This window comes from Aethalodelphis obliquidens, unplaced genomic scaffold (genome assembly GCF_003676395.1).
Source record: "Aethalodelphis obliquidens isolate GAN/ISIS:26980383/991018 unplaced genomic scaffold, ASM367639v1 scaffold1, whole genome shotgun sequence".
Classification (NCBI taxonomy): domain Eukaryota; kingdom Metazoa; phylum Chordata; class Mammalia; order Artiodactyla; family Delphinidae; genus Aethalodelphis; species Aethalodelphis obliquidens.
The window spans coordinates 103104587-103116547 of record NW_020837945.1 but is presented as its reverse complement, the minus strand read 5'-3'; the positions used below and the strand labels follow the sequence as shown (position 1 = coordinate 103116547).

The 11961-nt window shown below is 35.0% G+C and overlaps 1 protein-coding gene across 2 annotated transcripts in view; it reads left to right on the top strand.

The window, feature by feature from the left end:
* The window catches only part of NMD3 (NMD3 ribosome export adaptor), a 48324-nt gene extending 36577 nt beyond the window's left edge, over nucleotides 1–11747 (top strand). The window contains exons 13-17 of one of the 2 annotated variants that reach the window (XM_027112607.1): nucleotides 146–218; nucleotides 1484–1590; nucleotides 2521–2591; nucleotides 2915–3064; nucleotides 11737–11747. In XM_027112607.1, coding sequence (XP_026968408.1) covers nucleotides 146–218; nucleotides 1484–1590; nucleotides 2521–2591; nucleotides 2915–3045 — 382 coding nt within the window. In that variant the 3' untranslated portion in view covers nucleotides 3046–3064; nucleotides 11737–11747. Of the gene's footprint in view, nucleotides 1–145; nucleotides 219–1483; nucleotides 1591–2520; nucleotides 2592–2914; nucleotides 4293–11736 lie in introns of those variants that run through there. The other variant, XM_027112598.1, reaches the window with a different exon arrangement.
* Nucleotides 11748–11961: the final 214 nt, after the last annotated feature.

The window sequence follows — 11961 nt, the reverse complement described above, 5'->3', positions numbered from 1 at the left end:
AGTACACTGCAAAACTTCTAAAGTGGGAAAGCGTATTAAATGTTTGATCTTAGGAGGAACTGTTAGGTGATCATCTATAAAATAAAAAGTTACATGGAAAGAGTAAGGGTTTTTGTCATTAAGTGTTTCATTGTTTTCATTTCAGGTTTGATTTGGCCAACTGTAACTTAAATGATGAGCATGTCAACAAAATGAAATCAGATAGAGTCCCAGATGTGGTAAGGCTTCAGATTTTCCTCTTTTTCATGTGTTGAAGACGATTGATGTAACTCTTATGAGTAAGATGCATGAGTTCACATTTTTGAAAGTAATCAATTTAGAGGTTTCTTTTGAAATTGCAGTTAAGGTATAATAGCAAAACCTTCATTTAAGATAATTATTCTTAGTGGATAAAATCCAAGATTTATTGAGTTTTTTGGTTGCTCTTATAATCAAATTTTCAGTCTGTCAAAATACTTGATAATATCTTTAGAGTGAAAATAAATTTGCAGCTAAAAATGATGACCTTTAGAATTTATCCCTGTTCATTCTTTTAGGCTCAGCTTATTCCATGTATTGTTAAGAAGGCATTTAGAGTTAAAACCATCATTCAGGTTTGAATATAATTGTAGTTGAAAATAATCTTCACAGTGTTAGGTCTTAGAGAAAGAATGTTACTTCTGAAAAAAATCTGTTAAATTCCAACATGAGTTTATCAGAATCCTGAGTAACAGTGAATATGAAATGTGAAAGACTCTATCTCCTGTTTGCTTTACTTAATCTTTTAAAATAAACATTGATCTCTTTAGCTGTGAGCAAAAATAAAGTCATGGTATAAGAAAGGCTCCCCTCCCCACCACCCAGTTGTGCTTTTATTAATTAATAAATTAGGAAATAGGAGCATGGTTTCGGTGTAATTCTAAATAGGTATTTTTCAAAAAGGTCGTAAGAGAAGATCAAATGGTCTTACATAGATTTTGTATTATAAAGTTATTTTCATTTATTCCACACTTTATTAAATTGTTCTAGGATATACAGTTGTGAAAAAATATATATATAATTCTATAAGTGCTTATTAGTAAGAATGAAAGGGAGAAAAATGTCTGCCTGTAATAATGTTTCAGAGTGATTTATGTGAATGGTAGCTGAAAATGGAACTTTGGTATAAAGGAAGAAAAAAAACCACCAGAAGCGAAATTTTTGGTATAAAAAATTTTAATTTTCAGTCACTGGAAAATTTCAGTTAGTAAATTTTAACAGTTATACAAATAATGGCTAAATGAATTCTCATAAAATATTAAGTACATTAATAAAAATGTTAAAAGTTCTCTTGACACCACTTCTTGATCCCTACTCCTTTCCCTTAAGGTATAACCACTGTCATTAGTTTAGTGTCTTCCTGGCATTCCCATAAGCTTTCATTTTAAAAATTTTGTTGGATTTTGAGGTCCTGTTACCTAGTTCCCATTTTTTGTAACTTTGCAAATATTTCTCTTACTTTTAGGTGTTAATCAAGAAGAGCTATGACCGTACCAAACGTCAGCGTCGTAGAAACTGGAAACTGAAAGAGCTTGCAAGAGATAGAGAAAACATGGATACAGATGATGAAAGGTCCCACTTTCTTTATATTTTATATGTTGTCTCGAAGGAAATTCTTATGATAAATCTTTATGGGTTTTTTTTTATCATAAAGAAATAGTCACCACACACTTGCTCCTTGCACTCAATATTAATTTTCTGTTCTTATCAATATGTTGTTTGGATCAGTATGAACAGATGTAATGACATTTAACACAGATTTAGTTATTATTTCCTGGGTTATGACCTGACAATTGCAGTGTTATTATTGATGATTCATTTGAAAATATAATGAGCAATTACCTTGTGGATATCACAAATAGCAAAGTATTACTTATGATTTAGTATAAAAAGAAAATACCACATTGATATCAAATATGCTATTTTTCATACAACTTAAGGAGAAATGAAGATACTGTGTTCTAGAAAAGTTTATTGGATGATTGGAAAAGTGGCCTTAATGATGACATTAATGACACTGATGTATAAAAAACCGAAAAGTTTAAATAAAGTTGTGTCATGAAATGTGAGTGGGAAACAGCAATATTTCTAAAATATAGTCTCATAGTATAATTTAAAATACGTATATATAAGTATATAATGTTAAGTAGATATTGTAAGTACATATTTGACTATTTCATCTATAGTCTTAAAGTGTGTGTATTTCAACTTGACCATACATTTTTTTGGGGGGAGGGTAAAGTATGAAGGGGTCTTGTTATTGTCTTATATTTAATGTCACCTATATTTAGGTGTGTGTTTTTTTAATCATGTAATTTTGAAAGAAAAGAATTTTTAAAAACCTGTTAGTATTTAATTAACATTCATACTTTACCTTCAGTTACTATTTTTAAAGATTTTAATACTTGGAACACACTTATAATGCTGAAAATGAAGAAAACATTAACTTCATACTTTCTTGGTAAAGGTGAAATACTTAAATGTTTCTTTACCCTTCTATAGGCAATACCAAGATTTCCTTGAAGATCTTGAAGAAGATGAGGCAATTAGAAAAAATGTGAACATTTATAGAGGTTGGTGAATTAGGAGTATTTGATTTAAGTTATAGCTTCTGTAAATAAATATATTAACCCAGTATGAGTATTTTGGTATCCTAAACTCTGATTCCATAAATGACTTTTGTCATGTGTCTTTAAAACTACTGTAAACATTTACCCCCCCCCAAAAAATCCCAAACTTGCACAACAGTAAAACTTATTAAAATGTTGTTTACTATACCACATTTGATATCATTTGCATCCTAGCATGATCCCTTCCTTAATTTGCTGACCCCTATACAAATATATTTGTATATTTCCGTAGTTGTATTTGAAATCCTCTTTGTATTCTTTCTTAGATTCAACTATTCCTGTGGAAGGTGACACAGATGATGAAGGAGCACCTCGAATTAGTCTGGCTGAGATGCTTGAAGACCTTCACATTTCCCAAGATGCTACTGGTGAAGAAGGTGAATCGATGATGACATAATGAGATCATGTTGTAGATGGTAGGCATCCGTAGGCTCAGGATGTTGGAAAAAATAATTTTTACTGTCTATTCTGTCTATGCCTTCATATTGAGAGAAGAGAAATTTAGTTTTAAACCTGAATATGACTATTTTGATTGTTCACTTGAAGCACTGATAAAGGTTGATGGCTTTGAAGTTTTAGATTAAAAAATGCAGAATGTAATTATTACTGATATTTAGGCCATTTTACATATGGGATTTTATTGGTTTGCTTTTTTATCAGACACTAGTATTTTCACACACTATAGCTCTGGGTTTAAAAGCTCACAAGTTCTGATTCCTTGGAGGTTACCTAAATCTTCAAGCAGAAAACAAGCTTTCATATTCTTTTTATATTGATTGCTTTAGTAGAAGAGCATATGAAGAATCATTTTTAATAAGAACTTGCCATGCACTTAGTCCACTTTAGATCATTTTTATGTCTTTGGGATAGAAAACTTGGGGTTCAGTTTATCATTGGACATTCAGTAGGAAAGTTTTCTTTTTTATTTGTAATATTTACATCTTCAAAAGCTGTTAAGCTGGAGATTATCTTAATTTTCATTGAAGAAGAAAGTATATTTAAAATATTTGTAGATTTGTAGCAAACAGTATTTAAAGGTTAAATAACAATTTGTACCTTTGTTGTTTTGGCTTGTGCCAGCAGCTTAGTGAAGTAGCTACTTATGTCATAAAAATGTCTTCCTATCACTTCAGGGATTTTACTTTTAAAATTTTGGTTTACAAATTGAGAAGGAATTCTTTTTTTATAAGTTTCTATCACTGAACACATCACTATCAAAAAGAATATTAGAATCCAGCATATAGTTGATGAAGTAATGAAAATGATCTTCATGCTTTATAAAACCACGAATCAGATTTGAATGAGGAATGCCTTCCACATCCTCGAAGGATAAACATTGGCTTGGGTTTTAAAGTGTTCTGAAAATGAAGTATTAAGATCCTATTTCTATAAGCAAGATCAGACTTACTAAGCGCTAATTCATAAATTCTATACATACCACTATATAAGGAAATTGAGTAAGTGCTGAATGGCACATTTTCCTTTTTTTAAGATCAGACTCCCTAATTCTGAAGTTTTGAATAAAGGCCTGTGCTTCTAAAGTGGCTTCTGTCTGCATATTTAAAGTTTTTACCTGTGGTCTGTGTTTACCTCTTCTATGTCAAGACTTTAAAAAGCATGAAAATAAAAACGTTCTCTCCCTTTTTTGTGTCCTTGAAGTGATTATGTGGGTGTCATATTTAAATTTCATGCAGGTTTCTGAAGTAGAATTAATGTTATTTAAGTATTGTCATATGACTTTCCCACTGAAAAATGTAATTTCTCACTAACCTTATTTAGTCTTTCTTGTTTTCATGTTGTGTCTTTATGAGTAATGAAATCTGTTGGTTGAAAGAAGGCTGTGACAAGATGAGGGAGTATAGCTAAAAGAAAAGCTGTTAGCCAAGAGTGCACACAGTTATATAGCCTTGATAAATCTACCATTTTAGAGGATAATTTCCAGGCTTATGTCCCAGAGTTGATACAACTTGAGGATGCTGGTATTAATCAGAATAACAGGAACCTGATTTATAACCCAATTTATAAATATTCTAAGTCAGTATGATTGATTATTTTTTTGTGGCCAAATCTGCATTTGAAGCTGCTGTTTTATTGGCAAGGGGCACTTGATGAGCAAGGAAACAGTTGAGGGGAGAGAGTTGCTTGTGTGGTTAGATGTTTAACAGCATCAAGCTAATTCCTTGCCGCAGTGGAACCCAGAATTGCAGACTTTGTGCTAGAGCACACTTCTCTGATCACTTCTGAGTACCAGCTTTCCCATGACTCTTAAAATTTTAGTAAATGTGTTCATGTTGAGTCCCATCCTTATTTTTGGCTGCGTTGGGTTCATTGCTGCACGTGGGCTTTCTCTAGTGGCGGCGAGTGGGGCTGCTCTTCGTTGCGGTGCGTGGGCTTCTCATTGCGATGGCTTCTTTTGTTGTGGAGCACGGGCTCTATATGCACGGGCTCAGTAATTGTGGCTTCCGGGCTCTAGAGCTCAGGCTCAGTAGTTGTGGCGCACGGGCTTAGCTGCTCCGCAACATGTGGGATCTTCCCGGACCAGAGATCAAACCTGGCAGGTGGATTCTTCTCTGGATGCCACCAGAGAAGTCCGATTCCCATCCTTTAGATAACTTGATCTGTTATTTTTAGCCCAGAGGACGACGTTTACTTTAAAAAGTAATTTATTTTAAATTTTGACATAATTTCAGACAAAAGTTGCAAAATAGTACGGAGAATTCCTTGATACCCTTCACTCGGATTTGCCAAACGTGAACATAACCTTATATTCTTTCTTCCTCTTTTTAATTATTTTTTTCCTGAGCCATTTAAGAGTAACTCCCCTAAATATTTGGTTTTTCCCCTCCAAAACAAGGAATTTTCTTACATAATCACAGTGTAATGATCAAAATCAGAAAATTAACATTGACACAATACTGTTATCCAATTGATGGACCACATTGAGATTTTGTCAGTTATCCCAACCATAAAGTCTTTTATGGAAAAAATAAATATCTAAGATTGTATGTTGCATTGGGTTCTCTTATGTCTTTAGACTTCTTTCATCTGGATCCATTCCTGATTTTTTTTAATGTAATTGACTTTTTTTTTTTTTTCTTTTTTTACCGTACGCGGGCCTCTCACTGTTGTGGCCTCTCCCACTGCGGAGCACAGGCTCCGGACATGCAGGCTCAGCGGCCATGGCTCACGGGCCCAGCTGCTACGCGGCATGTGGGATCTTCCCGGACCAGGCACAAACCCTTGTCCCCTGCATCGGCAGGTGAACTCTCAACCACTGCGCCACCAGGGAAGCCCGTAATTGACATTTTTGAAGAGTCCAAACCAGTTGTTTTATAGAGTGACCTCAGCTTAGGCTTGTCTGACTTTCCTCTTGATTAAATTTATGTTAAGCCCTTTTAGCAGGACTTCCCCAGACGTAATGCTAAATTCTCAATGCATTGCATCAGGAGACGTATGCTGTCGATTAGTCCAGATGTTACCAAATGTTTTTGGGTTATATTAGTTGGTTTTCTGTTTGAAGAGATTAAAGGATTTAATCCTTTGCAATTGTTATTTTAACTTGATTTTTCTTTTTAAATTCATAAACTTATAGATGGTGAAGCTTATGCTTTGATTTACAGTTCTTTGAATTTTAACATGTGTATATTCATGTAATCGCCACTACAATTAAAATACAAAAAAATTCTATCATCCTCCCCAGTCCCCCTAAATTCCCTTTGTTTTCAAACCCTTCACCCATCCTTAACTCCTGCCAACTTCCAATCTGTTTTCTAACCTTATGGTTTGCTTTTTCCAAAATATGTAAATGCAGTCATACAGTATGTGACCATTTGAGTGTGGTTTTTTTCACTTAGCGTGGTACACTTGAGATTCATCTAAGGTGTGGTATATATCAAGAGTTTGTTACTTTTTATTTTGAATAATATTGCATTGTATGGATGTACCACATTTTATTCATTCCTCTGGTGAGGCACATTTGAATTTCCAGGTTTTGATGATTAGGAGTAAAGCTGCTTTGAATATTTGTATACAGGTTTCATTTTATTCGGATAAATAACTAGGGATGCGATTGTTGGATCCTTATAGTATTTGTATATTTAACTGTTTTCCAAGTGGTTCGGGCCTTTTTGCTTTCCCACCAGAAGTGTATCAGCATCTCAGTAACTGTGCATCCTCACCACCACTTGATGTTGTCATTTTTTTAAAACCATCCTAATAGGGGGTTGGTTGTGTGCTTTGTGGTTTTAATTTACATTTCCCTAATGGCTTATCATGTTGAGCATCTTTTCATATGCTTATTTGTTATCCGTGTGTCTTCACTGGTAAAATGGCCGTTCAGAACCTTTGCCTACTTTTAAAAATCAGATTGTTTTCTTTTCGTTAATCTTTTCTTTTGTTGCTCACATTATCCCAGAATTGGCTAGTGGGTGCCCCATCAGTGTGGCTCCTGTGTCCTTTTGCCAGGTTCTTCTCCATATATTTGAGTTTATTCATGGATGCTGATAATGTAACTCTTTGAGTAGGTTTTGGATTTCCCTTGTTCAGGACATGTGTGCAGTCTCCTCTTGGCTTATTTTCATGATGGGACCAATTTTCCTAAAAATAGACCAATTTTCTTAAAAATAAGCCAGCCTTAGTTGAGTCAGCCTGTGAATTAAGGAATCATGAAATAGCATCATAAGAAACACAGATATAGGCTATTCATTCTCAGTTTATCAATTCTGTCACATGTTAAAATAGCTTGAGCAGTAGGGTGGTGAGCCTTGATGAAGGCAAGAAATCAGTCTCAATATCTCTTTGGACTTAACAGTAGTGTAAGGAGAATAATTGATTTGATACATTTTGAAAGAACCACCTTATTGCCTAGGAAAGAGGCATGCTTGAGGATGCCTCCTGGTAAAACAAGATCTAAATATTTTAAAGTTATTAGAAGTAGGTTTGGCAGTCACTGTGTTTCTGTAGCAGTGCTGCTTGTACAGTTGCTCACTGACTTACGATAGTTCAACTTAGGATTTTTCACCTTTACCATGGTGTGAAAATGATATGCATTCAATAGAAACCATACTTTGAATTTTTATCTTTTTTTTTTCTCTCTCTTTTTTTTCCTTTTTCTTTTTTTCCTCCTTTGGCCACGCTACGCGGCAAGCAGGATCTTAGTTCCCCGACCAGGGATTGAACCGACGCTTCCTGCAGTGGAAACACGGGGTCTTAACCACTGGACCACCAGGGCAGTCCTTGAATTTTGATCTTTTCCCAGGCTAGGAATATGCAGTACGATACTCTCTTGTGATGTTGGTCAGTGGCAGAGAGCATAGCTCCCAGTGCCATGAGGGAGTAAACAGTCAAGGTACTTACGGTCATTCTGTACACATATAACCGTTCTGTTTTTCACTTTCAGTACAGTGTTCATTAAATTACATGAGATGTTCAACACTTTATTATAAAATAGGCTTTGTGTTAGATGATTTTGTCCACTGTAGGCTAATTAAGTATTATGAACATTAAGGTAGGCTAGGCTAATCTGTGATGTTTGATAGGTTAGGTGTATTTAAATGCATTTTCAACTTAATGATATTTTCAATTTATGATGGGTTTATCAGGACCTAAACCCATTGTTTTATCTGATGGAGGTTTTGTTTTGTCTTTGGTAGAGTTGGCACTGCAATGGTGCCTGTCACATTTTTCTTCTAACACAGTTTCACATAAATACGGTTATTTAAAACTGACTTCATAGTGTTGTTGTGAAGTACTTTAAGATAATATATGGCACTAGTGAACGAGTAATTCTAGGGAAGCTATATTATCTAAAAATAAAAGCATGTTTGAAGTCAGCTTATCTGCCATCTGTTAGCTCTGTGGCCTAAAATTTCTGAACCTCTAGTTCCTTATCTTTTAAAAAGGCACAGTGGTGTTCTTTTAAAACGGAATAGTAGTGTTCACAGAGTATTGATAAAATTCTTAGCAGGGCTTCCCTGGTGGCACAGTGGTTGGGAGTCCGCCTGGCAATGCAGGGGACACGGGTTCGTGCCCCGGTCCGGGAAGATCCCACATGCCGTGGAGTGGCTGGGCCCGTTAGCCATGGCCGCTGAGCCTGTGCGTCTGGAGCCTGTGCTCCGCAGTGGGAGAGGCCACAACAGTGAGAGGCCCGCGTCCTGCAAAAAAAAAAAAAAAAAAAATTCTTAGCACAATCAGTATGCAACAAGTTGTAATTATTCAATAAATAGTATCTGCTTTTAAAATTTATAATCACAGTTCTAGTGTTTAGTATTTAAGTTGAACAAACAAATATTGTATGCTTACATGTTTTAGAGCAACATAGAGCTTATTCTAGAAAATGTGTATGGCACAGAGAACTATAAAGACAAATCATAAATTGCCCATATTTCCAGTAGAGAGAGATCTATCATTTAACACTTGGCTGTTTTTTCTTTTTTAATAGACTTTAATAGTTTCAGATCTTCAGAAAAAGTGAGAAGATAGTACTGAGTATATCAAACGCAGCTTCTCCTGTTTTTAACATTTTACATTTTAACATTTTATATACTTTGTTATGCTTAATAAACCAATATTGATATATTGTTATTAGCTAAGTCCATAGTTGATTTGATTTCCTTAGTTCTTATGTAATGTACTTGTTCTTTTCTGAAATCCTATCCAGGATACCATGTTACATTTGGTTGTCCTGTTTCCTTAGGCTCCTCTTGGCAGGGGCAATTTCTCTGAATTTCTTTTTTTTGATGAACTTAACAGTTTTGAGGAGTACTGGGCACAGATTTTGTAGGATGCCCCACTATTGAGGTTTGTCTGATGTTTTTCTCATGATAAGAATGGGATAATGGGTTATTGGGAGGAAGACCACATTCAAAGTGCTATTTCCATGACATTATATCAAGGGTATATACTGTTAGCATGATTTATCACTGTTGATGTTGGTCATGGTCACCTGACTGAGATAGTGTTTGTCAGGTTTCTCCACTGTAGAGTTACTCTTATTTTTCCCCTTTGCATAATGTACACTTTGGAAGGAAGTCACTATGCACACTCCACACCTACGAAGTAGTGAGTCATGCTGCTTTTTCTTGAGGGTGGGATATCTACATAAATTATTTTGAATTCCTCTATATGGGAGATGTGTCTCTTTTTTCCCATTTGCAGTCATCCCTCCATGTCTTTGGGTTCTGCATCCACTGATTTAACCAACCTCAGATTAAAAATATTTGGGGAAAAAAAGAGTGTATATACGTGTATAATTGAATCAGTTGCTGTACAATAGAAATTAACATTGTAAATCAACTATACTTCAATTTAAAAGAAGTATTTGGGACAAAAGTTCCAGTAAGTTCCAAAAAAAGCAAAACTTGAACTTGCCAAATGCCAGCAACTATTTACATTGTATTTGCAACTATTTACATAGCATTTATATTATATTAGGTATTTTAAATAATCTAGAGATGATTTGAAGTATATAGCGGGGTGTGTCCAATATGCAAATACTGTGCCCTTTTACATAAGGGGCTTGAGCATCCTCAGATTTTGGTACTTATGGAGGGTCCTGGAACTAACCCCCTGCAGACTCTGAGGGACAACTGTACTAGTTTGTTCAATCATTTATTTAAAGCAACATGGACTCATGAGTACTTATTTTATATTTTGGGTTATTAGCTAATACTATTTTACTTTGCTCTTTGACTTGTTCTAGATTTGGTCATTTGGAGCTATTTGGTTGGCTGCTGTGCTCCTTTGACATAACCCTACTGGGCTTGTGTATGTAGATTTTCTTTTTTCTTTTCCTCCTCTGCCTCTTCTTCCTCCTCCTCCTTCCCTCTCCTCTCTTACCCTTCCCTCTTCCCTACACCCTCCTCTCCGCTTGTCTCCCTCTCCCTTCACATTCATCTTTGCATTTCCTTATTCTCTGCCATCATAATTATGGCACTACAGAGTCATTTTGTATATTTACTACCTTAGAATCAGCCATTTTGCCAAGAAATTCTGCTTCCATTTATTGGAGAATGGTTTTAGAAACCAATGTCTAGGCACAAGGAATGCTTGTTGCTCCTGTGTGTCATTTCTTTTAGGCCCTCTTAGCTGACAGGCTGAAAAAAATGCTTTTATACTAACCTGTGTATTTACATATATTTATAAGTATTTCTATATGTAACCATCTCTAGCTACATTAAGCTAAACATGAGTTCATACTGTCTCCAACTCTTAATTCATTACGTCATGGATCAGTCTAACTTCCCTCGTTTATCTGTAAACTCCCACTCCAGTAGTAAAATAAATAAATAAAAAAATAAAAACCCTGGTCCCTGTCATCTGCCATTCATTTACTTAATTAGTCAATTCTGGTATACATGTATAGCTGTATCAGAATTGTTAACCTCTGCCCATTACAACATTATTTATTACAGTAAGTGCTTATGTGCAGTTCCTTTTGCCTTTAGTCTTACAGACTGCAGTCATTTCCAGAGTTATTTAGTGACCTAAATAAACCCGCCCCACCTCCTTCAGTGAGGTTGTTTTTATATATTTGTAATACAGTTAGAATCTCTTGTCACAGTCTGCATTTAATCCCCTAACCTCCTAAATGATTTTTTAAAATTTGAATGGATTAGGTTAAGGTTCATTTTGTGCTATAAAGTTACATGGGTTTTGACAAATGCATCATGTCTTGTATTCACCATTACAGTATCATACAGAATAGTTTTACTGTCCTAAAAGTCCCCTGTACTTCACCTATTCATCATGAACCCCATACCCTTGGCAACCACTAATCATTTTACTATCTCTATAGTTTAGTCTTTTCGAGTGTCATACATGTGATATACATATCATATATACATATTATATGATATGTAACCTTTCATACTGCCTTCTTTCACTTAGCAATATGCCTTTAATGTTATTCTATCTTTTGTGGCTTGTTAGTGCATTTATTTTTATTGTTGAGTACTATTCCATGGTATAGGTATACCATACTTTGTTTATTCGTTCACGTGTCAAAACATATCTTGGTTATTTCAAGCTTTTGGTGATGATGAATAAATCTGTTATAAACTTTCATATGCAGGTTTTTGTGTTGATAAAGGTTTTCACATCAATTTGTTGAATACCTAGGGACATATTGATGGCTTTTATGGTAACACTATGTTTAGCTTTGGAAGAGACTATCAAACTGTCTTCCAAAGTGGCTGTGCCATTCTACATTCCCACCAGCAATGTGTAAGAGTTCCTGTTGCTTTGCATCCTTGCCAGCATTTGGTATTGTTAGCTTTTTTGATTTTAGCTATTCTAATAGGTGCATAGTGGTATT